Raw genomic sequence first — 27560 nt, 5'->3', positions numbered from 1 at the left:
TTTTACTCCACTGTTTCTAAAGCTAAGAGGAGGATGTAGGGGGCATATGCAGCAGGTGGTGTTGGTGTGTGGTAGCAGGCCAAATAATTTTTATCCATGGAGATTGATGGGGGGATTTTTAGAGGGTGGTGAGGGTGGGTGGCAGGAGGTGATTTTTCTCAAATATTTTGTTAATGTCATACATGTTTCCCCTTTACTCCTCTGCTGCTGTGCACATTTTTGAAGGAGGGGCAGAGATTTGGAAGCATACATAACGTAAAATTGGAAATGGGTAACATGTGAGCATCAGGGATTTTATTCATCGATGAGTGCTGAGTGACTTCAGAGACAAGTCAAACTTCATTCGCATTGTCTATCTGATGTCAGTCTTAATTGCTCAGTGAAAAACATCCCTATTTTTATGAGTAACCATTCTTGGATTCTCCTTTTAATATGACAGACTGTGTTGTTTGTGTAACATCCAAAATTCAAGATAAGACACTAAGGAGACTATTTAGCCTCCTTAGTTCCATTCTGCCATGGCAACGGAGACATGTATTACACTGCTCTGGTGGACTACACTTAGGGCCAGCGGACTACACTTAGGGCCTGATTATGAGTTTGGCAGTCCGAGGACTGCCAAACCCACGGTCGCACAGCATGACGGCCATTACAACTCAGGCGGTTGGACCGCCATTGCGCCGCCTCAACCAACAGGGATCAGAGATCACTGGCAGTGACACAGTGGTCTTGAGGCTGCAATATGCTTGGCAGGACTGCTGCGGTCCCCTCAAGCATCTTATGAGTTTCACCTCCACCACGGTTTTCATGGCGGTTCCTCCTCCGTAAAAACCGTGGCAGAGAGTAAACAAAGGGAGTTCTACAGGGCCCCGTGTTGCCTCTGGGCCATGGGTGCATGGAGGGGGGCACGTATTGTGCCCCCATGTGTGCATGCACCCCAGTACCTGCACGACATGGACTGCACCAGTCAGTGCCGTGCAGGTACTGCCATTGATGTTCCCATTGCGGTGCCTATTTCATAAGTACAAAGTACTGCCCACCACTGACAAAAAAAGTCGTAATCTGGTGGGTGGTGTTGACACTGGTTTGGCAGTGCAGGAGCAGGATGGCGGCATGGCAGTTCTTCTCCTGCACTGGCAAACTCGTAATCAGTCCATTAGTCATATTTAGAGGCTGCCACCGATGTGGCAGACATCGTTATTACATCAGAGGAGGGACTGTCGGGTGGACATGCTGAAAGCACTGTAAGTTTGCTCCCGTGTTTCAGGCAGCCATTCTTGTTTTTAAATTTAAAATATACTACCACAAAGGAAGTCTGTTTTTAAATAGCAAAAAAAATAATTACCTTGTCACGGTGGAAGTTTGTGTGGGCCCATGTTGTGTGGGCCATTTTAATTTGGGCCTGAACCTGCCCCCCAAACAATTCAATAAAAATTAAGAATATACATCTTAAAGAGGGAGGGCAGATCGATACGCATAGACAGCCTGATGTCCGTTCCATATCTTAATAGATAGGAAGTACCATCATTTTGGCAGGCACAGTACTATGCTGTTTTTGAGGATGACTACCATGTCTGTCAAACTCTAAATAACACCCTTAATGTTGATGCAATAGTAATTAAGAACAAATAAAATGTTTGTAGTTAGATATTTATTTACATTATATATTTTTTTAATCTACTGTTTACAACAATGCTTACACCAAGAGAATGAACTTGCAGGACAATGCAAAAACAGTAGGCACCCAAACTGTCTGTCAGCTCCATGTGATGAAACGCTGGGAGAAATTCTGCCAGTGGAGCGGACTGACAGCATTTCCCTGACCTGGGAGATCTACCAACCAGAAAAAGAAAGTGCAGCACTCAGTGCCCCCCACAATGCATCAAATACTTGAGGTGGTTTACTCTAACTTGGCAGAGCAGCTGCAGGTTAGGACATGTAAGAAAAACAATGGCTCCTGTGGAAAATTAGAAACTATTCCTGATAAAGGTAACACACAATGGCAAAAGGGGTGATTGGTTTGGATGTCAAAAAAAGGAAGCTATATATACACCATGCAAATGTAAAAGTCATTTATGAAAATCTATATATCAACAGTTTACATACAGGTACTGTAGCATTATAAACACTTATGCAATTAAACAAGTGATGTAGTGTCCCAAGTGAATTTTATCAAAAAAGAACCTAAACAGCTAAAGTGAAACATAATAATGTGTGGATGACATAAGGTTTCTAGTGCATATTTCAGTTGGAAGAAGACGACCTGGTTAGAAGTGTAAACAATTGAAGTACAACAGTTGGAGTGTATAAACAACTGTTGGACAGGGTCTGTCTCTGTATCTTTGTCGACGGCGTTTCGACCTGAATGGGATGTCAGGTCTCTTCAAGACTTTTCAATTAGGGGCACATGGTGTGCGCTTGCCTTGCTCGAGGGACAGCGGGTGTGTCGGTCTATCGATCCGTGAGGAATGGTTAATGATGTGTCCAAGGAGAGGCACAATGCAGGAAACACTTGAGGGCGCTCCTGCTACTTAAATGGCCGGCGATGCGGGTGAAATAAGGCTTTGGAATCAGCAAAGTGAGACTCAGACGATGCTGGCTCTTCATGAAATGTCAGGCAAACCGGACGATCCCGGCAGTGTGTCCTCTCCTCACTGCGTGGTAACAGCTTCACCCCTATTGCCATTGTGTGTTACCTTTATCAGGAATAGTTTCTAATTTTCCACAGGAGCCATTGTTTTTCTTACAAGTCTTCACCCAGGCTCCAAGTGAGTAGGGTTCCCTTGTTTTCATTTCCCAGCAGGTCAGGACATAGCAGCAAAGGGTGAGTATCAAACAGGAAATAATCATAATTTATTTAATAACCTTCGTATTTGTTTAATGATTAAAGAAAGTTGCCATTATTTATGCAGAAGTTTCCAAATATATCTTTAAAATCTTGATTTACAAAATTATGTACTTTAGCATTAGTATACTGAAATGAATTAGAAGGTTTCCTAACATTTAAGAATATAAATATTGTGATACAATAGTAAAATAAAAAGTTGCTACCGAAGAAGACTGCTCTACTACTTTTTAGTTAGTTGTCGCTGTAGCAATGTCATCAAATTAAGTTCCTTTCACCCAGCAAACATAATGATTTAAATACTTTATTTAGGGACCGATTACAAGTTTGGTGGTGCAGCGCCAGGTCCGCCCGACCGCAGCATCACCAAAGTCATGGTCAGGCCACCCAACACTTTACAAGTGTAACTCATGTCTGTTGGACTTTTTTGGGCACTACAATAGGAATGCCCAAAACAGTTCTTGCACAGCATGGACTCGAAAGCTCATGCTGTGCAGGAGCTGGTGTGCATGCACACAGGGGGGCACATGTTGTGCCCCCCATATGCATACACAGGGGGCAGAGGCACAAAGGTGCTGTGTAGGGCCCCCTTTGATTCCTCTCCAACATGGTTTTCATGGAGGAGGAACCGCTATGAAATCCGGGCAGAGAGGAAACTCGTAATATGCTTGGCAGGACCACAGTGGTCTAGTCAAGCATATTGCTGCTTCTGACTGCCGTGCCACCGCCATGAAATGGACATTCCCTGGTGGTAGCGGCAGTCCCAGGGCAGTCCAATGGCCTGAGTCGTAATCAGGCGGCTGGTACACCCCCACCACCGCACCCCCACAAGTCTGGCTGTCAATGGAACTCCAGACTCGTAATTGAGGCCTTAGAGTGGGACAACACAAAGTTGGCTCTAACATGTTCTTTATGCTTCATAGGTACCAGTAAATATTTTACCATTAATGACGGATAAGGTTTATAATTTTTCATGTTGCCTAACATGTTTTTAAAAAAAGTAACAAATATGTGCGAAAATATTCTGCATTAAATAGGATGCACTCATTAAAACATAGATAAACGCAGTCAAATGATATACTACGGGTGCATCTACATCCATAGCAATGGGATACAGGAGTTGATATCTTAATGTCTTAATGATTTCCCTCTAGAGTGATGAATTTCTTGACCACTGATCCCTTCGCAGGGCAGGAGGGCATCATTCAATTATGAAACAGGATCATTTGTATTTCTTAAAAAAATACATATCCCGTCAACAACATATTGGATATCATCTTTGCCATATTGCATGTGTGATAAAGGTGATGGCACTTGTAAGAATGTGAACAGAATATTTGCTAAATGTTTCTGGAGTATCCAGGCAGCCACACTCTACAGAAGGTTAGCAATTTGAAACATTTATCTAAAAAATCATCCACGCATCTGCATTATGTTCTCAGACAAAAGATTTAGGGCCTCGTTTAGAGTTTGGCAGACAAAAGTGTCTGAGAACCCGTCCACCAAACTTATAGGCCACAAACTCTGTTTTGAGTCAGGCGGACCCTCACGTTGGAGAAGTGTGGCTCAGGGGTTAGAGGCGGCAGACCCGGAAGCTGAGATCGGTCCTGGACCAGGGTTCAAATCCCCGCCTCGGCGGGTCTTGGGCTCAAAATTCCACAGACTCGATAATTCTCGCTCCGGTGCCTACTCGACTCACGGGTTCACACTCTGCGACTCTGGGCAATAGCTTGCTTAATGTCCACTACGGCCCCTCGCGGCGGGATGCCTGGCTTTCACCTTGTGGATACCCTGCTGGGATTATCTCACAGGGGAATACCAGGACGGGTTCCCAAGGCAAGCGCCTTGATGCCTTCGGGTGATACGTGCGCTATATAAATCGCAATACATTTACATTTACATTTACGTTTCAGGCTGCGTTGCCCCTGCTGGCCTGGCACTACCAAGAGAAAACTTACACTGACATCCTAACAGACTTGAAGCTGTCAGTGTAAGTACCTCTGCCACTGACCCTATGTAAGGCAGATGTTTTGATTGACTTTTTTCATGTTTAAAACCACTAAGAAAAAAGGGGCAATATTAAACATAAAAAAATACAAACTGACCTTCACATGGCAAAAAAAACAAAGGTGTCATGGCCATAATTGTTTGTTTCTCCCTCTGTCCTCTCAGAAAACCCTTATCCAGACACTAGTATTAAGTCGCCTGGATTATTGCAACGCTCTGTTGATCTCAGCTAACCAAGCGTCTTGAACAAATTACAAGTGGTCCAAAATACCGCAGCCTGGCTGGTCTCCAATGATCCTCCCGCACCTTTTTCCTTCCATTCTTGCAGAAAGTGCATTGGCCCCCAGTGCGGAAGCGGATCCGTTTTAAGATCTCTTGCATTGTACACAAATTCCTAAACGGTAAAGGCCCCAGCTATCTGGCAGAAACATTTATGAAATACCAGCCTCCCAGGGCATTACGATCTGGGACCAAATCTCTACTTGTCGTTCCACTCTTTAAAAAATCTCTGCTTGGTGGTAAAGTGTTCTTCCATTAAGCCCCTTCCTATTGGAACCAACTACCTATCCATCTGCAGGAGTGTTCTGATCACCTGCAGTTCCGTAGGCTTCTTAAGACTGCATTGTTCTAATCTGTTCCTTTCTCTGGCTGATGAAAGCAGGTCTGTAGCGCAGAGAGATTCCTTGAGGGGTGATTCAGGCGCTTTATAAATCAAATCAAATCATATCAAATGGATTCGGGGTGCATACTCACCCAAATCAGCTTCTCCCTGGCACAATCTCCGGCATGGATCCCTTTCTTTAGGTACCCCCTACACCGTGGCAACTGAACCCCAAAGATTACAACCCCTGTGGGAGCCGGAATGCAGATAAGTTTATAGGTGGCACCTATCCCGATTGACTGGACTGTGCACAGATTGCCACACTCCAGCAATGGTGTACATGGTGCACAAAACATATCCCCACATGGCATGCGTGTGTGTATATATCACATGTTTCCTGTGATTTTGCATGCACTTGCAGCAACATATTCGGGGGTATGTCCAACTCTGTAGATAAGACTGCTGTGGTAGTAGCAGTTGCATCTTAATACGGAGGGGCGGGGGAACTTTCCCTGCCTCAGCGGTTGGAATTGATCATTGCTGCAGTGGTTGGACGGTTGGTCCGACCAGCATCGTAATCAGGCCCTAAATGAAAATTTTAATACTGTTGATGGAATATCCGCCACATTTGTGACAGAGGGACTTATTTAGCGCTTGTTGGAAAGGATTCCAATAGTATCAAGTGATAAAGAGGGCATAATGCAAAAGGTGTTCTTTCTTGCACACTGGGCTACATCTGGAAGCCAAAAAAGTACAGAAATTAAGTTCGCAACGATGAATATTCTATTATTTTATGATCGAACACTCCAGATAAAAATAGCACCCACTTGTATTGATAGGCCTATTTTTTGTGTTTTGGAGATTTTGGGGGAAAGGTCACAAAATGGAACCAGGAAACATCAAGATTGTTCCTATAAAATACACACATTTTGCTAATGTGGGTAGCTGCAGTATTTTGGTCTGGACTTTATCAGCACCCTTGGAAACCTCCCAACCATGGACATTACTGAAAATTAGACACCCAGGGAAGTCCTGGGTAGTGTGGTTTGCCTGGATCCCATGTTTTTCTTTGACGCAGAGTGGCCTTTAAATGTCAAGCTTTTTCTAAAATCATACAGTTTACTCACATATCTGTGACGGTAAGTGCGGGAATTTATGCGGATTGATAAGATTGTTAGCACCCAGACATTTCCAGACATTTCTCAATAAAAAAGGTAGCCCACTTGGTGGGTGGGCCTACCACCTGTGACATGAACCACCCCAAGATGTAATGTGGAAATATCAAGATTTTTCCTATGAAATTCAATTATTTTGGGGATATTGGTTACTGCAGTATTTGGGTCTAGGGATGGCCAGTAGCCATGGAAACCTACCAACCTCAGATATTTCTAAAAAGCAGGCGCACATGGAGGTGTGGCTTGCATGAATCCAACTAAGGTTTTTTTTAGCCTAAATGTCAGCACACATCAAACTTTGGCTTAAATCATGGTTAGTCTTCATATTTCTGTGAGGTAAAGATCTAGAATCTGTGAAGATTGACAAGAAATCACCATCCAGTGTTTCACACTTCTCCCAAAGAAAATAGTACCTCACTTGTGCAGGTTGGTCAATCTCTCAGTGATTATTTTCTTTTTTGTTTTTGTTTTATATAGTGGGAACTAGACTTGAAGGTACAGAGTGCTTTACATGAGCACCAGTTGCATTACGGACAGATTTTTTTTTTTTTTTGATGATGAAGATCACTGGTACCCAGAGAATTTTACCAACCCTATACATTTCAGCGTTTTTTTGCATGCATTGCACTATGTGTTTCAAGCCAGAATTTCCTGCAATTTTTTTACTTTGACTAAAACCATGGGTTTTCTTTCTATTTCTCTGAAGGTCCAGAGTCTGCGGGATCGCCAAAAAAGGCCAACCACCCAGTGTTTCCACACTACTCCCAATAAAAATGGTACCTCATTTAGGTGGGTGAGCCTATCGCCCGCAGGATCCAGTTAAAACTTGAACCATGAGAATTCAATTTTGGTATCAACAAGCTCTTCACATGGTTACAATTTTGGTCCTTTCCTATAACATACTTTAGGTCCACCCATACATGGGGCAGTGTTTCAATTGGGAGATGTTTGGGAAGAAAGGTTGTCAGACTTGAGCAATTGGCTGGAAGTGCCTACGTTTTCTATTTAAAAATTTGAAAAATAATCTTTTCTGACCCAGGGCTTTCTGGGTAAAAAATGTGCATAGATCCATGCAATTCACACCATCCTGGATTATCCTTGGTTTCTAGATTTTATAAATGTACAGGGTTGCTGGGAATCCCTGTGTGCTGATCAACCCAGAGTACAAATACTGCAGCCATCCACCATGGCAAAATAGATGAAAGTAGGGTTTCTTTGGGTATAGCTTTGACATAGGGGCTGGCAATGAATTGGGCAAACCATCCATTATTCCTCTCTCTGGGGGCAGAAAGGCTGTCTAGTGCCAAGAGGTATGGACCAATGCCAAGATGGTCTGGCACTCTACTATGTTTAATTTCTCACATTGTACCTGGTTGTTAGGTGGATATTCAGCTGCATGGATGGCAAGATTGCTGTGCTGATCCACCCATCCTGGAGCCCAAAGAGTGAGCCAGGGCATCAGTGAAAGAAAGTACAAAATAAATGGGGTGCAGGGTTTCCCCATCCTGGCATTGGACTCTATCCCTCAGACCTGGAACCCAACATTCTCTGTCTGCTCCATTAGGAGGAGGATCGGTGAGCTCATCTCGCATATTCCTGCCCCACAGGAGAGAAAGCCTATTACACAACTGAGATTGGTTTCAGAACAAGGAATGGTGTGAGGCGTTGGCTTGATGTGGCACCAGAATCCAGCTACGGGCACCTGAGAACCATTCTACCATCAAAGAAAGGCAGAAAGCGGGCATTTTCTCCCTCACTGTCAGCCCATATTTCAAAACTATGTCCAAAGTAATCTAAATTTCCTCTCAATTACAATGGGTATGACCGCAGTATTAGTACTCAATGCCCCTTGCGGGTGTGCAGGGGAGATGCATCATAGTTGTTTTGGCTCCAGGAGTGGAGGTGTGGCCCAGTGCCAGGAATGCCCAGACGTCACCTCTTTTTTTTAAAGAAAGAAAGAAATGCATTGTCAGATTTACACATTGGTCGCCCGGCCTGTTTGCACCACAGCACACCTTTAATTAGGTGTGTCAGAAGCAGGCCAGAACTCAGCACCAGATTACAGAAAAACCTGTTGTCAGCACTGTCTCGGTATACACCTGTTACAACGCATTTTTTACAACGCACTACCACTACAACGCAGGCATTACAACGCATACCATTACAACGCATTGCGCTGGGGGGCGCTCTAGGATAGGGAATAAGTATAATTTACTATCCAACACCTTCCCTAGGGTCCACGGGGACTGGAGTTAGAATAGTAAATTATACTTACCACTATCCAGCACCTCAAAGCGCTATGCGTTGTAACGGTATGCGTTGTAAATACCGCATTGTAATGGTATGCGGAGTAAAAGTATGCGTTGTAACGTCATACATCCCACTGTCTCGGACTGTTTTCAAGAGTGCAGAAGAGAGCACATTAGTGAAGCAGAATTATCCATCTTGGCCAATTATAGGCCAGTCTCTTTGCTGCTGAGAAACGGATTAATTTTCAGCTCTCCATTTACCTGGTGGTCAATCAGTGGCTTCATCCTTTACAATCGGGTTTTTGTCTGGGTTTCAGCACAGAATAAACTTTAGTTGAAGTCTCTGATGAAATGTAACTTTTTGTGAATAGTGGAAAGAATGTGGCCTCATTTCTGCTGGACCGTATGGTGGCATTCGATATAGTCTCCCATCCTAGCCTGTTGCAACGCTTGCAGTATATTGGGATAGGTGGAACTGGTCTTTTGTGGCAATGTTCTTTCCTTTCAGATAGATCTCAATTGTGTGGATGCTGCCATTCACATCTGGGCACAAGCTCTTGAAGTATGGAGCTCCCCAGGGCTCGTCGTTGAGCCCAATACTGCTTAATATCTTTCTTGCTCCACTGGCAGCCTTGGTGGAGTCTTTTGGGGTGCTAATTATCTCCTATGCTGATGACACGCAGTTCATGTTAACATGTCTCAGAATAATCTCCAATGTAACACTAGCAAGATGGAGGTGTTGTTTTTTGTTCCCCCTCTCTGTGGTGGGGAGGTGAGATATGGCCCAACTCATCCCGCTCTCCTCTGCCTCCTTTTATGGTAGTGCTAAATTTAAGAGTAAAATTTGATAATAATCTCATCTTGAAATCTCAAGTTGAGAGCTTAGTTGGAGCATGTTTTGGCCTCCCCAGGATGTTGAGGAAGTTCCTGAATATGCTCCTTACTACCTGTCAAAGGATGGTGATCCATTCTTTATTGACCTCCCGGCTGGACTATGCGAATGCTCATTACTGGGGTCTCCCAGAGTCCTTGTTAACAAAAATACAGGTGGTGCAGAATGCTGCTGCTTGGCTTTTACTCAAGATTCCTAGGAATAGTGTAGTGTATGTCCATCTTAAAGATTTGCATTGGTTACAGGTCAAGGCAAGAGAGAAATTTAAGGGACTGACCTTAGCCCACAAAGCTTTTTATGGAATTGGTACTAACTATTTGTCCAATAGGCTACCACACTACCAGCCCACAAGAACATTGTGCTCTAGGGAGGCTTTGCTGACAGTAGTGTCCAAGACGAAGAAGAGAAGATAGAGCTATTCTTCTTTTTCTGCTTTGTCCAGCTACCACGGGCTAGAATTATTTGCCCTTGTCTCTCAGAACCATTAACGACTCAAAGTCTTTTAGACATCAGTTGTAGACTTGGCTTTTTAATAAAGTGTTCTAACTCTCTTCTATAGATCCTTACGTTTCATTGATCTGCTAGCGCCGGGACACTCTGCCGAGTATCTATGCGCTCTATAAATGTTTTTTGATTTCATAACACACACCATTACTCTATCTTTCACTGAAGTGGACTGGCCTCTCTTTGAAAAGGAGCACAGATAGGTGTCATCACAACCCCTTTGCACCCTCCTAGCAAGCAACCTCTTTGGAAGCCATGACTGTGTACCACCTTTTGTGGCACATAGTCAGTGCTACCTCAACACATTTCTTGCCTCTGCAGGATGTCTGTAATATGGCTATGACACATAGGTAAAGTGCTCCAGGGTACAGGGAGTGGGAGCAAATACCCATAGCCTTTGCTTGCACAGAACAACTGTTGTACACTAGGGGTGGAAAGGGTAGACAAGTGCCAGGAGAGACTAGCCCCATCCTATTCTCTTTTTTTTAAATAAAAATATGTCCCATGTGTTTAGTGTGTTTTCTACTTCACCCCTTCTGCCCCCTGGGAGGAAACATTGGGATAAATCCCCAAAACTGACTGTTTGGGCTAATTGATGGGTGTGCAACCCGAAGTCAGGACAGCAGGACCCTACCCTACTCTTTTTTCACACCAAATCCTTGTGTCTAGTGAGATGTTTGTTCCCCCTGCCCCTCCATTCAAGGAGTGCAGCTGTAGCCCAATGCCATACTGAGCAGGCCTTGTACAATTCTTTAAAATAAAAATAATCCTGGGGCCTGATTCACAAACTGTATTTTGTAGTATTTAAAGTAGTGCTTCAGTAGTAATTCATAAACCTAAGAGTGTAAATATCCACTTCTCTTATATTTTCTATGGCAAGACCCTCACACATATACGTTTACTCCTACTACTAAATGTGGTAGGGACCGGGGGCATGGCTGGATAAGGGTGAACACTTACTACTAAATTGGAGGGATTTATGTAGGGGTAAGCAGGGGTTTAGAGAAGATTAGGGAGGGGTTTATTGAGGGACATGCACCCGATCAGAAAAGAGTATACCTGAGCCTATTCACAAACTGCACTTCTAAAGTTTTCACATCCAAAACGGACAAAAAACAATAGAAAATGGAGGTAAGTCCAGCGTCACAAATGGCGAACCACTGGTACTGCAACACCATTGTATAGAAAATAATAGAGGTAGGCACTTGAAATGAAACCTTGTGGGAAATAATGTTAAATTAAATTAAAGTATCTCTGAGACAGGGTTCTCCCTATGGTAAAATATAGGGGGTATAGGGAGACTTTTAAAAGTTTATTAAATTGTTTAAAAACATATATTTTATTGTTAAATATTCATGTAAATCAACTTTATATTTTTACTGTGCCTGTAGAACAAGATAAAAAAGCTATGGCACTATTAACCTAATGTTTAGTTAAATATTTCAGTCATTTAAATATATTAAATTAAGTTAGCATTATATTCATAAAGATGTGTTTTAAAAAAACCCACCTAAAATAAAATGTAATATATTTATTTATTATATATTAAGAATTACTCAAAGGTATACATATATAATTAATTACATTTTTTGTTAAAGGTACATTGATTTTTAAATGTAAAAATATGTTAACATATGTTAGCATAACATCATAATATTGTTTTAGTTGTATTTATTTTTTAACATTAGATTCATTAAATATATGTACACATATACACATCTAACAAGTATATGTAAAGGTATGCTTGTATGTATATGTATATGAATATGTACAGGTATATGCAGATAGAAAGATAGATAGATAGATCAATAGATAGATAAAAATTATATATATAAAAAGTTGAACTAAGTCATTTTAATTTAATAATATTTCCTAAATGGTTGTATCATATGACCTCACCCCCATTGTTGCAGTTCCAGTGGTTGATCATGTGGGGTGCTGAATTTACTTCTGCTCCTTTTTGGCTGTAGTAATGTACACTTGTAACTTTTAGGGGCCTGCGGCACGTAAGTCTGTACTTTTGAGTAGCTTTACATTCACACATGGTAAATATCCAAATGTAGTACAATTACCCATTTGTGTAAGAGTTAACTTACACCTATAACATACTCACAAGTGTAAGTTATTTCTGTGAATAGCTCTGCTGGTATCTAGTGGGCTTTCTGTGCCTTACCCTCCCCCGGAGAGGACAGATATGGGCTAAGTCGTATAAAGTCTTTTAGGGCACTTGCGGTTGCGGATTTCATTAAGGTCATGTATCACATCAATGAATTAAAGAGGAACCTTGGCAATGCAGGCTCCAGAATCATCTTCCTCTACACATGTTAAGTGTACACATTCCAGATCAGAACTTGAAGAAATAAGTGACACAGCTTTGCCATTACACCACTGTTGTTTGCCATGCAGGTGTAGGGAAACCCCAGGACATGGTGATTAGACATTTGTAGTGTCAACACCTCACCACTTCAATGAAGATGCATTTGAGAGAGTGTGCAGTGTGTGCACAAGCAAAATTATCACCAGAGATGTTTTAAAGCACGGGCACAGTGGACAATTTCTCAGCACCCCCACCTTCCAAGGGGCTGTGGGAAAGTGTTTTTATTTTTCTCTATTTCACCTCTGTCTATTTCCATATTTCAACCTTTTCCTTCTTTCTGACTAGCTTGATGTCTAACTCTGTCTCTCTTTGCCTAGTGTCATTTTAAAGATGCTTGGGTCCTACGGTAAGACCTACTTCAACTGTTTTTGTGAGTCCCCACTGTGGCGGAACATATATGAACCATGAGTGCTGCCTGGAAATCTGGCTACAAGATCTGTGGTGCAGGATGTATCACACACAACCACAACCTGTATATTGAGGGAGTGACTATTTTTGCGGTTTTGATAAATTAATTAGCAGATGGCGGACAGATAGCAATATGTGTACCATCAACACACCCTCTATCAATCAATCAATTACAGAATTTGTATTGCGCGCTACTCACCCGCAAGGGTCTCAAGGCGCTGTGGCATTACAAATATGTGCCAGAACTTAAAATAATTTTTTTGTATGTTGTAAGTACTGTTGAGAAGCAGGAAATTAAATGTACTCATTAATTTTGGACAACATACCATCAAGAACCCTATAGAGAAAACGTGACCATGCACTTTGGGAGACTCCGTCTGCTACTGCTGCTACTTCCTGGTAACTTCCAGATGCTTAAAGTTGTAGGCAATGCAATACCTACACATGCAGTGGAATGGCATTGCTTTTATCTGTCTGGGTCTGTAGGTGTGGAGCAATCGATTCTAAAATGGACTCACTACTGAGCCTGTTTTTCTCAAATATCTCCTCTTCACTTGATTGAGCAGGGTTACCCTAACACTAAAAATCCTCTCCTGTCTCCTCCTCTACGTACCAGTCAAAATCATCATTCTCCTCAACAGAACATGCAATCCTGCCATTGTGAAAGGGCGCGATGCATTTTGAGGCAGTTTAAGATAGGTTGCACCTGATTAGCAACTGATTGAAATTGGTGGTAATTGCATTTCCTGAAACTGTATTTTGTGACTAGTCGCAATTACGAAATGCTTCATACATACAAATTGTGATTTGCAATTTGGAAATCCCAATTTGCGATTCCTTATTTGAAATCTCAAAAATAGCGATTTCCAAAAGGAATGAATCACAATTTGGACAGACCAAATTACCTTTCGTACATTCTGAAAGGGCCTTTTGCTTCCGCAAATAGTGATTAGGACAATTTGCGAATGCAAAAACCTTTCATACATCTCAAGCTTGTGCGAAAGTATCAGACTGTCTAGATTTTTTAAAATAGCCCGTTTCTTTACTTCATCTGGTTATATAAAGCAAGCGATTCAACTTTTTTAAATGCATAGACTTACCCCCACTGCACAGGCCTTTGACTTTATTCAACATGTTCCACTTTTGTAAAGTAAAGAAAGACATTGTGTGCCCCCTATGTGACTGCATAATCCTTGTGGAACTCCTGTCAGCAGGTTCAATCACAGCCTGATGCCTTCTGAGACATAATACCTGTAAAGCACAGCACAAACAGTGCAGTAAACAAAAGCACCCATCAGCACCATTTGGCTAAATAGTGATTAAAGACTAGCTACAACACACATAGTGGGTAAAAGGCTTGGTTGGATCATATGTATTTCTCCTTTCTGGTGGGTAACCCACACTCCAATGTGTAGTGTGGAGCACCATTATTTGCTCCCTCCATGACTGCCCTGTTGACAGTAAGCAGCTGCTGGGCTGGTGCAGTCATCCTAGTGCCACCTGACCTGGAGCTCCTGTTCCTCACAGAGCAGGGACTAAAGTGCAGTAAATGGAGAAAAAAAAACACCTTCCACACGACCAGGTCCAAATTGTGAAACACCGATCCACTACACCACATCCAGCAGGCTTGTTGGGGTTGCTTGTCTTTCTGCTTGTCTGAGTCTGAGAAGGTTGTGCCCAGATGTAGGCTGGCCAAGGAAGAGGTTTGTAAATGGTCTAACCATAGTTGTTAAGGGACTGAATGTGCCTAAAATGGATAATACATTTAGGGTTGTCAGGAGAAAAAGGCCCCAAATTATGTTTGGTCCAGGGCCCTCAAAAACCTTAAAAGATGTTCCTGGGCACCACTCCTCCTCATTCCATGTATCAATGGTTTACAACCAAAATTGCAAAGGTGAAGTGTTGATTGGATGCAGATTCCAGAAATAAGATTTACACAAGAGATCCTACACTGCGAATGTGAGAATGCTGGCATTGTGGTGAGCTATCTGTGCTCCGAGAGACCCTTGCATGCTCCCCCCCTGGCCCTTCGCAAAATACCTATTTAAATTTGGAATGACATTGTGTATTCTTAAAATTCGAACACAAAGATGGAGGTATGCTTGCCACCCCAAGACACCTTCATGCCTTCACAGACCTCTCAGTGCGATTTGTAAACAGCATCACAAATCATTTATGTTCAAGGGGTATACGATTTTGTGAATCATATAGAATGTGCATTTTGCGCTGCAAGAGAGTAGCATATCTTCTGCAGTGCAAAATAAAGATCAGGTCTTAGAGCAGTTGCCATTCAAAAACATGAACTAATCTGCGACCCTTCCTTCACTTCATTGGTCTTTAGGGTACTCATGCACAAATAGTTTTTGCATTTGCAAACCATCTGATTTGGTAGACCAGAGGTTTTCTTAATGCTGAAACCCTTTTTGAAAAGTACTACGCCCATTGAACAATCCAGAAATGTTTTTCTAAATCATTAAATGGATTTACGTAACCAAAAGGAACTGGTATTTGGAAGGGGCATTTAAGGGCATCCCTTCCAAATACCGAATTCTTAAGGGTATGCATTAATCTTATGGGGCATATGTATCAAAACTCCGATTAGCGATTCTCAAAGTGCGATTTTTTGCAAATCGCATGTTAAGAATCGCTAATCGTGATGTAAATAAAAAGTCGCTAACTGTTTGCGATTCCTTAAAAATCATAGAAAACTCTGAGAATCCCTTTCTTGAGATTCCTTAATTGCGAATTTCACAAATAAGAAATCGCAAATATAGGGAATCTGAAATTCAGGTGAAGCTTGATGGCATCACTCCCGGGAAGAGGGAGTGATTTGCTGCACCTGATTGCCTGAGGCAGAGTCAGAGGCTGGGAAGAGAGGCAGAGGAGTGAGCACACCAGTGAAACTGCTACAATGAAGTCCCAAGACAAACAGAAGGACAAGGAGGGTGCAGGAAGAAAAAGAAAACAGAAATTCAGTGAAAGAGAGCAGGAGGTGCTTCTTGAGGAGATGATGTGCAGCCATGAATTCTTATTTGGCAAGAAGGCACTCTGGGTACCTGAGTCCAGGAAGAGGAGGATCTGGCTGGACATCCAGGACAAAGCCAATGCAGTTGGTGTGACCCAGCGCACAGTGGAGGAGTTAAGGAAGCTCTGGTATGACATGCACCAAAGGTCAAAGGAGAAGGTGGCAGCCAGGCTGGCGGAGGCCAACAACACTGGGGGTGAAATATCTACTGCCACCGACTCAACACCCCATGAGGAGTTGGTGGAGTCAACCCTTCTGCCCGAGAGCGTCAGTGGTGTGGTTGACATAGACAGCTCTGACCTTGCATCCACCAGCCAAAGTAAGAAGCATGCTGAATGCTGCAGCAGACATCACCATCCCAGTCACACAGTCAGGAATGCACCAAGCACAAACTACACATGTCTCTCCGGTCCACTTTTACCAGCACACACAGCAATGCATCATGGGAGATGTAGTCAGATGCATAACAGTGGGGCAATGAGACATAGCAATGTTAATGCCGTCTGTGATTCATGAACAGGGGGAAAATGAGAGATAGCCGTTAGCCAATACAAATGCAGAAAACTTTATTGAGTGAGAAATGCAGACAAAGTCACAAAATCATATATTCCACTTTCCATCTGTAGCACAAGCCAGGACACAGGAAGACAGCGCAGGCTGGGAGGAGTCCGAACATTTGGATGACCAAGAAAGTCATGGGGACTCAGACTCAGACACAGAGGCAACACCTGTCCCACGTAGAAAGCACACCACGGTGCCACCACTGCCACCACTGGAGGATGAACCACAGTTCACAGGGGAGGAGGATGGACAGGCAGAGCCTGGGCAGCGTGTCACCCAGGTGCATGAGCAGCACACACCTCAACATAGGGAGTCAGGAGCAGTCAGACACAGGTCAAGGGCCAGGTCCAGCTGTGCCACTGACGAAGATGCCACATTGTTTGCAGGACTGGACGGCAGAATGCTGCAGATTCAGCGCCTGCAACACAAATCACTGGGGGTCCATGAACCGTAAGCTATGCAGAATGAACAAAAGCCTGCGCTACATGGGGGAGGGCATGATGGGCAACATTAAACAGGAACCAGGCAGCCAGGCACAGGGCTAGCAAATGCTCAAACCTCCTTCTGCACAGCTACACAAAGGTGGTGAACTGCCTGTGCACTGCATGTTTTGGCCTCCCCAGGATGTTGAGGAAGTTCCTGAATATGCTCCTTACTACCTGTCAAAGGATGGTGATCCATTCTTTATTGACCTCCCGGCTGGACTATGCGAATGCTCATTACTGGGGTCTCCCAGAGTCCTTGTTAATAAAAATACAGGTGGTGCAGAATGCTGCTGCTTGGCTTTTACTCAAGATTCCTAGGAATAGTGTAGTGTATGTCCATCTTAAAGATTTGCATTGGTTACAGGTCAAGGCAAGAGAGAAATTTAAGGGACTGACCTTAGCCCACAAAGCTTTTTATGGAATTGGTACTAACTATTTGTCCAATAGGCTACCACACTACCAGCCCACAAGAACATTGTGCTCTAGGGAGGCTTTGCTGACAGTAGTGTCCAAGACGAAGAAGAGAAGATAGAGCTATTCTTCTTTTTCTGCTTTGTCCAGCTACCACGGGCTAGAATTATTTGCCCTTGTCTCTCAGAACCATTAACGACTCAAAGTCTTTTAGACATCAGTTGTAGACTTGGCTTGTTAATAAAGTGTTCTAACTCTCTTCTATAGATCCTTACGTTTCATTGATCTGCTAGCGCCGGGACACTCTGCCGAGTATCTATGCGCTCTATAAATGTTTTTTGATTTCATAACACACACCATTACTCTATCTTTCACTGAAGTGGACTGGCCTCTCTTTGAAAAGGAGCACAGATAGGTGTCATCACAACCCCTTTGCACCCTCCTAGCAAGCAACCTCATTGGAAGCCATGACTGTGTACCACCTTTTGTGGCACATAGTCAGTGCTACCTCAACACATTTCTTGCCTCTGCAGGATGTCTGTAATATGGCTATGACACATAGGTAAAGTGCTCCAGGGTACAGGGAGTGGGAGCAAATACCCATAGCCTTTGCTTGCACAGAACGACTGTTGTACACTAGGGGTGGAAAGGGTAGACAAGTGCCAGGAGAGACTAGCCCCATCCTATTCTCTTTGTTTTAAATAAAAATATGTCCCATGTGTTTAGTGTGTTTTCTACTTCACCCCTTCTGCCCCCTGGGAGGAAACATTGGGATAAATCCCCAAAACTGACTGTTTGGGCTAATTGATGGGTGTGCAACCCGAAGTTAGGACAGCAGGACCCCACCCTACTCTTTTTTCACACCAAATCCTTGTGTCTAGTGAGATGTTTGTTCCCCCTGCCCCTCCATTCAAGGAGTGCAGCTGTAGCCCAATGCCATACTGAGCAGGCCTTGTACAATTCTTTAAAATAAAAATAATCCTGGGCCCTGATTCACAAACTGTATTTTGTAGTATTTAAAGTAGTGCTTCAGTAATAATTCATAAACCTAAGAGTGTAAATATCCACTTCTCTTATATTTTCTATGGCAAGACCCTCACACATATACGTTTACTCCTACTACTAAATGTGGTAGGGACCGGGGGCATGGCTGGATAAGGGTGAACACTTACTACTAAATTGGAGGGATTTATGTAGGGGTAAGCAGGGGTTTAGAGAAGATTAGGGAGGGGTTTATTGAGGGACATGCACCCGATCAGAAAAGAGTATACCTGAGCCTATTCACAAACTGCACTTCTAAAGTTTTCACATCCAAAACGGACAAAAAACAATAGAAAATGGAGGTAAGTCCAGCGTCACAAATGGCGAACCACTGGTACTGCAACACCATTGTATAGAAAATAATAGAGGTAGGCACTTGAAATGAAACCTTGTGGGAAATAATGTTAAATTAAATTAAAGTATCTCTGAGACAGGGTTCTCCCTATGGTAAAATATAGGGGGTATAGGGAGACTTTTAAAAGTTTATTAAATTGTTTAAAAACATATATTTTATTGTTAAATATTCATGTAAATCAACTTTATATTTTTACTGTGCCTGTAGAACAAGATAAAAAAGCTATGGCACTATTAACCTAATGTTTAGTTAAATATTTCAGTCATTTAAATATATTAAATTAAGTTAGCATTATATTCATAAAGATGTGTTTTAAAAAAACATTCGTAGATCTAAAAAGAGGGCCTCAAACAACCATAGGGATGCCCTACTTGCAATCAACCCTCCAAAAGAAAAAACAGATCGGATTGCATTTGTTAACACCTTCAACAACCGATCCAACCAGCTACAGAAAATCATAAAGAAACACTGGTCCATCCTTAAGACCGGAGGTGATGACATCCCTGAGCCCCTGTTCGCATACAAAAGAGGACCGAACCTGAAGGACCAATTGGTCCATACACGTCCACGCAGTAAAGAAGGGAGACAAGTGGGTACCCTTTGGGACTTACCAGCTGTGGTCGGACACCACCCATGTGGAAATTGCACCGTCTGTCCTCAGACTAACAAATCTACTGAAGTTGACATTGGCACCAATCGTCCATGGACACAAAACAAGTTTACGAATTGTAATAGTAGTAACTTGATATATATGATCAAATGTCCGTGTGAACTACGGTATGTCGGCATGACAACCAGAAAGGTCCGCACACGTATCCAGGAACATAAGAGCACAGTGCGGTGCCGTAAGCAAGCCACCAGACTGACCGCACATTTCTTGGAGAAGGGCCACGGTCCAGAAGATTTTTATTGGACAGTCCTGGAACAGCCGCACATTCCTGACTCATGTGCAGATACAAGCCGTTTCTTGTTCAAGATAGAACAGAAATGGGTATACCGCCTTAACAGCGACAAGGAAGGCCTCAATGAGCCCATACCCTGGATGTCCCTCTGAGGTGTCAGAAACATTATGTCCCTTTAAACTACCTATATGATATGATATTAACATTTACTGGCTAGTCATCACATACTAGTAAACATACACTATACGTTTGGGGTCTTTGGTATGCTGTTTAATGACTTGAGTAATACATCACACAATCAAGCCCCCTATCCATTGGTTAGTGTATCAAAATTCTCCGTATGTTGTTCCTTCTAATGGGCACATTGACACAGAATATTAATATTAATAATAAAAACAACGAATAAATATTCGTTTACTTTCATCTGCACGTCTCTAATTGAGCAGACCACTATGCCTTTTGACCAAGGACTTGTACAATATATACACCACGGTACAGCCAGGAAAATAAACCTCCTTCGTTTAGGTGCACTGGGGATAGAACTACAATTCCCATAATTCCTGCCGTCACGTGACCGTTTTCGTCACGGCTGGCTTGCCAAGCATAAAACACTATCTCATTCGGCAGCCGGCGCCCCCCCGAGCAGTACTGAAGACTGCCTGGAGACGCCGACGGCCAGGTGAGTGCACGCATTACGCGTGCTTTTGTGTTGTCCAACTCTGTCTTACTCTGCATGCAAACGCCGCTAGAGACAAGCGCACTATCTTGATAACGAAGCGTGTTTCGGTGCGCGTTTCCAAATTCTGTACTACCAGATACTAGAAGTTATCTTGCCACCGTTTATACGAAGCCATGAATTGCACGCAGCATATCTTGAAAACGAAGCGTGTTTTCGGTGCGCGTTTCCAAATTCTGCACTACCAGCTACTAGAAGTTATCTTGCCACCATTTATACGAAGCCATTAATTGCACGCAGCATATTTCGTGTGCCCCTTGTGTTTACACTCCGTTGGAGGCCACGTAGCTATTTCAATATAACTGACACGGCTCGCCTTTCATGCATTAAGCGTCCCTATTTGGTTGTCAACGTTTTTGAGCCATGACGGATCGCGGCGTTCAGCCCAGCCTGGTTATCAGAGGCTCAGACAACCTCTTCTCTCGAAGTATACTTTCATTTATTTTCATTTATTTTATGAATTTGGTTAGTGTCATATCACTAGCAGCTCTGTAAAAATTATGTGATTTCTCACAGAGCGGTGCTCCTTTTACCTGCGCTGCAGCCAGGTGGGGTGAAGCTACTCAACCTACACGTAAGGGTGAGTGCATACCCACATTATGAGGTATGATTGAACATATTGCAATGCCACTATGAATACAAACATTAACAATGTGAATAACTTTATGTGTTCTACATGTGTGTTTGTTTGTTTGTTTTACATGTTGGATCTACTACCATTGCACTGACAGTATTCGGTTGAGCACGCCTGGATGTCCAGGTGATATCTTCATAATTTATTTATTATTCTAAAAGCAGTAGTGTATTAAATATAGGTCCTGAAGAATGCATTAAGAAAATCTTTGATATGCTGAAACATGTCGACCACTAATAAGTGCGGTTATTTTTTAAAACCTGCACCCACACCTGCCTTTTAACCTTAGGGTTTGGGGGATATTAATAAACTTTCTTTTTCCACCCATTCACCTAATTTTAGTACCCTTCACTTTTTCACTCCAAACACTATACACTGCTTTTTTCAGTAGCCACCACTATATTCTGCTGTTCTGCTCTCTTATTACATTTCGGTCACGGTAATGCTTACCGGCCGTCTTGTCTCCTGGGTAAGGAGATCCCATATGATGACAACAAGGGCGGTACAGTGTGGCTTCTGATGGGAACAATATATTTTTCTCCTTGTACTCATGAGTCTCGACTTGACCATCTACTAACTATCACTTCCCACTGATACTGTCCTGTGTGCATTGGGTGTAGTGGCTCTTACTGTCAAACTTTCCTCTTTCTTTTGACCCCCAGGTATTATTTGTTGTGGTATATTGAGTTTAGGGGCCTATACCTGGTTGGTCGGTAAACCTGCCCTTAGACCCTCCCCACTTGTTGTTGAACGTTTTAAAAAAACCCACCTAAAATAAAATGTAATATATTTATTTATTATATATTAAGAATTACTCAAAGGTATACATATATAATTAATTACATTTTTTGTTAAAGGTACATTGATTTTTAAATTTAAAAATATGTTAACATATGTTAGCATAACATCATAATATTGTTTTAGTTGTATTTATTTTTTAACATTAGATTCATTAAATATATGTACACATATACACATCTAACAAGTATATGTAAAGGTATGCTTGTATGCATATGTATATGAATATGTACAGGTATATGCAGATAGAAAGATAGATAGATAGATAAATAGATAGATAAAAATTATATATATAAAAAGTTGAACTAAGTCATTTTAATTTAATAATATTTCCTAAATGGTTGTATCATATGACCTCACCCCCATTGTTGCAGTTCCAGTGGTTGATCATGTGGGGTGCTGAATTTACTTCTGCTCCTTTTTGGCTGTAGTAATGTACACTTGTAACTTTTAGGGGCCTGCGGCACGTAAGTCTGTACTTTTGAGTAGCTTTACATTCACACATGGTAAATATCCAAATGTAGTACAATTACCCATTTGTGTAAGAGTTAACTTACACCTATAACATACTCACAAGTGTAAGTTATTTCTGTGAATAGCTCTGCTGGTATCTAGTGGGCTTTCTGTGCCTTACCCTCCCCCGGAGAGGACAGATATGGGCTAAGTCGTATAAAGTCTTTTAGGGCACTTGCGGTTGCGGATTTCATTAAGGTCATGTATCACATCAATGAATTAAAGAGGAACCTTGGCAATGCAGGCTCCAGAATCATCTTCCTCTACACATGTTAAGTGTACACATTCCAGATCAGAACTTGAAGAAATAAGTGACACAGCTTTGCCATTACACCACTGTTGTTTGCCATGCAGGTGTAGGGAAACCCCAGGACATGGTGATTAGACATTTGTAGTGTCAACACCTCACCACTTCAATGAAGATGCATTTGAGAGAGTGTGCAGTGTGTGCACAAGCAAAATTATCACCAGAGATGTTTTAAAGCACGGGCACAGTGGACAATTTCTCAGCACCCCCACCTTCCAAGGGGCTGTGGGAAAGTGTTTTTATTTTTCTCTATTTCACCTCTGTCTATTTCCATATTTCAACCTTTTCCTTCTTTCTGACTAGCTTGATGTCTAACTCTGTCTCTCTTTGCCTAGTGTCATTTTAAAGATGCTTGGGTCCTACGGTAAGACCTACTTCAACTGTTTTTGTGAGTCCCCACTGTGGCGGAACATATATGAACCATGAGTGCTGCCTGGAAATCTGGCTACAAGATCTGTGGTGCAGGATGTATCACACACAAACACAACCTGTATATTGAGGGAGTGACTATTTTTGCGATTTTGATAAATTAATTAGCAGATGGCGGACAGATAGCAATATGTGTACCATCAACACACCCTCTATCAATCAATCAATTACAGAATTTGTATTGCACGCTACTCACCCGCAAGGGTCTCAAGGCGCTGTGGCATTACAAATATGTGCCAGAACTTAAAATAATTTTTTTGTATGTTGTAAGTACTGTTGAGAAGCAGGAAATTAAATGTACTCATTAATTTTGGACAACATACCATCAAGAACCCTATAGAGAAAACGTGACCATGCACTTTGGGAGACTCCGTCTGCTACTGCTGCTACTTCCTGGTAACTTCCAGATGCTTAAAGTTGTAGGCAATGCAATACCTACACATGCAGTGGAATGGCATTGCTTTTATCTGTCTGGGTCTGTAGGTGTGGAGCAATCGATTCTAAAATGGACTCACTACTGAGCCTGTTTTTCTCAAATATCTCCTCTTCACTTGATTGAGCAGGGTTACCCTAACACTAAAAATCCTCTCCTGTCTCCTCCTCTACGTACCAGTCAAAATCATCATTCTCCTCGCCAGAACATGCAATCCTGCCATTGTGAAAGGGCGCGATGCATTTTGAGGCAGTTTAAGATAGGTTGCACCTGATTAGCAACTGATTGAAATTGGTGGTAATTGCATTTCCTGAAACTGTATTTTGTGACTAGTCGCAATTACGAAATGCTTCATACATACAAATTGTGATTTGCAATTTGGAAATCCCAATTTGCGATTCCTTATTTGAAATCTCAAAAATAGCGATTTCCAAAAGGAATGAATCACAATTTGGACAGACCAAATTACCTTTCGTACATTCTGAAAGGGCCTTTTGCTTCCGCAAATAGTGATTAGGACAATTTGCGAATGCAAAAACCTTTCATACATCTCAAGCTTGTGCGAAAGTATCAGACTGTCTAGATTTTTTAAAATAGCCCGTTTCTTTACTTCATCTGGTTATATAAAGCAAGCGATTCAACTTTTTTAAATGCATAGACTTACCCCCACTGCACAGGCCTTTGACTTTATTCAACATGTTCCACTTTTGTAAAGTAAAGAAAGACATTGTGTGCCCCCCATGTGACTGCATAATCCTTGTGGAACTCCTGTCAGCAGGTTCAATCACAGCCTGATGCCTTCTGAGACATAATACCTGTAAAGCACAGCACAAACAGTGCAGTAAACAAAAGCACCCATCAGCACCATTTGGCTAAATAGTGATTAAAGACTAGCTACAACACACATAGTGGGTAAAAGGCTTGGTTGGATCATATGTATTTCTCCTTTCTGGTGGGTAACCCACACTCCAATGTGTAGTGTGGAGCACCATTATTTGCTCCCTCCATGACTGCCCTGTTGACAGTAAGCAGCTGCTGGGCTGGTGCAGTCATCCTAGTGCCACCTGACCTGGAGCTCCTGTTCCTCACAGAGCAGGGACTAAAGTGCAGTAAATGGAGAAAAAAAAACACCTTCCATACGACCAGGTCCAAATTGTGAAACACCGATCCACTACACCACATCCAGCAGGCTTGTTGGGGTTGCTTGTCTTTCTGCTTGTCTGAGTCTGAGAAGGTTGTGCCCAGATGTAGGCTGGCCAAGGAAGAGGTTTGTAAATGGTCTAACCATAGTTGTTAAGGGACTGAATGTGCCTAAAATGGATAATACATTTAGGGTTGTCAGGAGAAAAAGGCCCCAAATTATGTTTGGTCCAGGGCCCTCAAAAACCTTAAAAGATGTTCCTGGGCACCACTCCTCCTCATTCCATGTATCAATGGTTTACAACCAAAATTGCAAAGGTGAAGTGTTGATTGGATGCAGATTCCAGAAATAAGATTTACACAAGAGATCCTACACTGCGAATGTGAGAATGCTGGCATTGTGGTGAGCTATCTGTGCTCCGAGAGACCCTTGCATGCTCCCCCCCTGGCCCTTCGCAAAATACCTATTTAAATTTGGAATGACATTGTGTATTCTTAAAATTCGAACACAAAGATGGAGGTATGCTTGCCACCCCAAGACACCTTCATGCCTTCACAGACCTCTCAGTGCGATTTGTAAACAGCATCACAAATCATTTATGTTCAAGGGGTATACGATTTTGTGAATCATATAGAATGTGCATTTTGCGCTGCAAGAGAGTAGCATATCTTCTGCAGTGCAAAATAAAGATCAGGTCTTAGAGCAGTTGCCATTCAAAAACATGAACTAATCTGCGACCCTTCCTTCACTTCATTGGTCTTTAGGGTACTCATGCACAAATAGTTTTTGCATTTGCAAACCATCTGATTTGGTAGACCAGAGGTTTTCTTAATGCTGAAACCCTTTTTGAAAAGTACTACGCCCATTGAACAATCCAGAAATGTTTTTCTAAATCATTAAATGGATTTACGTAACCAAAAGGAACTGGTATTTGGAAGGGGCATTTAAGGGCATCCCTTCCAAATACCGAATTCTTAAGGGTATGCATTAATCTTATGGGGCATATGTATCAAAACTCCGATTAGCGATTCTCAAAGTGCGATTTTTTGCAAATCGCATGTTAAGAATCGCTAATCGTGATGTAAATAAAAAGTCGCTAACTGTTTGCGATTCCTTAAAAATCATAGAAAACTCTGAGAATCCCTTTCTTGAGATTCCTTAATTGCGAATTTCACAAATAAGAAATCGCAAATATAGGGAATCTGAAATTCAGGTGAAGCTTGATGGCATCACTCCCAGGAAGAGAGAGTGATTTGCTGCACCTGATTGCCTGAGGCAGAGTCAGAGGCTGGGAAGAGAGGCAGAGGAGTGAGCACACCAGTGAAACTGCTACAATGAAGTCCCAAGACAAACAGAAGGACAAGGAGGGTGCAGGAAGAAAAAGAAAACAGAAATTCAGTGAAAGAGAGCAGGAGGTGCTTCTTGAGGAGATGATGTGCAGCCATGAATTCTTATTTGGCAAGAAGGCACTCTGGGTACCTGAGTCCAGGAAGAGGAGGATCTGGCTGGACATCCAGGACAAAGCCAATGCAGTTGGTGTGACCCAGCGCACAGTGGAGGAGTTAAGGAAGCTCTGGTATGACATGCACCAAAGGTCAAAGGAGAAGGTGGCAGCCAGGCTGGCGGAGGCCAACAACACTGGGGGTGAAATATCTACTGCCACCGACTCAACACCCCATGAGGAGTTGGTGGAGTCAACCCTTCTGCCCGAGAGCGTCAGTGGTGTGGTTGACATAGACAGCTCTGACCTTGCATCCACCAGCCAAAGTAAGAAGCATGCTGAATGCTGCAGCAGACATCACCATCCCAGTCACACAGTCAGGAATGCACCAAGCACAAACTACACATGTCTCTCCGGTCCACTTTTACCAGCACACACAGCAATGCATCATGGGAGATGTAGTCAGATGCATAACAGTGGGGCAATGAGACATAGCAATGTTAATGCCGTCTGTGATTCATGAACAGGGGGAAAATGAGAGATAGCCGTTAGCCAATACAAATGCAGAAAACTTTATTGAGTGAGAAATGCAGACAAAGTCACAAAATCATATATTCCACTTTCCATCTGTAGCACAAGCCAGGACACAGGAAGACAGCGCAGGCTGGGAGGAGTCCGAACATTTGGATGACCAAGAAAGTCATGGGGACTCAGACTCAGACACAGAGGCAACACCTGTCCCACGTAGAAAGCACACCACGGTGCCACCACTGCCACCACTGGAGGATGAACCACAGTTCACAGGGGAGGAGGATGGACAGGCAGAGCCTGGGCAGCGTGTCACCCAGGTGCATGAGCAGCACACACCTCAACATAGGGAGTCAGGAGCAGTCAGACACAGGTCAAGGGCCAGGTCCAGCTGTGCCACTGACGAAGATGCCACATTGTTTGCAGGACTGGACGGCAGAATGCTGCAGATTCAGCGCCTGCAACACAAATCACTGGGGGTCCATGAACCGTAAGCTATGCAGAATGAACAAAAGCCTGCGCTACATGGGGGAGGGCATGATGGGCAACATTAAACAGGGACCAGGCAGCCAGGCACAGGGCTAGCAAATGCTCAAACCTCCTTCTGCACAGCTACACAAAGGTGGTGAACTGCCTGTGCACTGCCACTAGCGAGCTGACATGTTGCAGCGTGAGCATGCAAGTGGAGATGTCCCACTGCTGCCACAACATTGCAAAAGGCCTGGCGCAGGTCACCACTGCCATTGAAAACCTGCAGACGGA

At 42.8% G+C, this 27560-nt stretch overlaps 2 protein-coding genes across 2 annotated transcripts; both read left to right on the top strand.

The window, feature by feature from the left end:
- The first annotated feature begins 15969 nt into the window (after nucleotides 1-15969).
- LOC147658897 (uncharacterized) lies at nucleotides 15970-17098 on the top strand. The gene is made up of 2 exons (XM_086952047.1): nucleotides 15970-16402; nucleotides 16710-17098. Exons 1-2 carry the CDS (start codon nucleotides 15970-15972, stop codon nucleotides 17096-17098), a joined length of 822 nt encoding a protein of 273 aa, XP_086808173.1.
- Nucleotides 17099-26163: 9065 nt separating this feature from the next.
- On the top strand, nucleotides 26164-27292 carry LOC147658896 (uncharacterized). The gene is made up of 2 exons (XM_086952046.1): nucleotides 26164-26596; nucleotides 26904-27292. The coding sequence occupies exons 1-2, from the start codon at nucleotides 26164-26166 to the stop codon at nucleotides 27290-27292; spliced, it is 822 nt and encodes a 273-aa protein (XP_086808172.1).
- The last annotated feature ends 268 nt before the right edge of the window (nucleotides 27293-27560 follow it).

This window comes from Lissotriton vulgaris, unplaced genomic scaffold (genome assembly GCF_964263255.1).
Source record: "Lissotriton vulgaris unplaced genomic scaffold, aLisVul1.2 SCAFFOLD_1470, whole genome shotgun sequence".
Taxonomy (NCBI): domain Eukaryota; kingdom Metazoa; phylum Chordata; class Amphibia; order Caudata; family Salamandridae; genus Lissotriton; species Lissotriton vulgaris.
This window is presented reverse-complemented; position numbering and strand designations above follow the sequence as displayed.

What these genes read in the sequence shown, in the direction of transcription:
- LOC147658897 (XM_086952047.1), top strand. Translation starts at nt 15,970, where the DNA reads ATGAAGTCCCAAGACAAACAGAAGGACAAGGAGGGTGCAGGAAGAAAA. An exon ending in CCTTGCATCCACCAGCCAAA is followed by an intron (nt 16,403 to 16,709) that starts GTAAGAAGCATG and finishes TTCCATCTGTAG; the next exon opens with CACAAGCCAGGACACAGGAA.
- LOC147658896 (XM_086952046.1), top strand. Translation starts at nt 26,164, where the DNA reads ATGAAGTCCCAAGACAAACAGAAGGACAAGGAGGGTGCAGGAAGAAAA. An exon ending in CCTTGCATCCACCAGCCAAA is followed by an intron (nt 26,597 to 26,903) that starts GTAAGAAGCATG and finishes TTCCATCTGTAG; the next exon opens with CACAAGCCAGGACACAGGAA.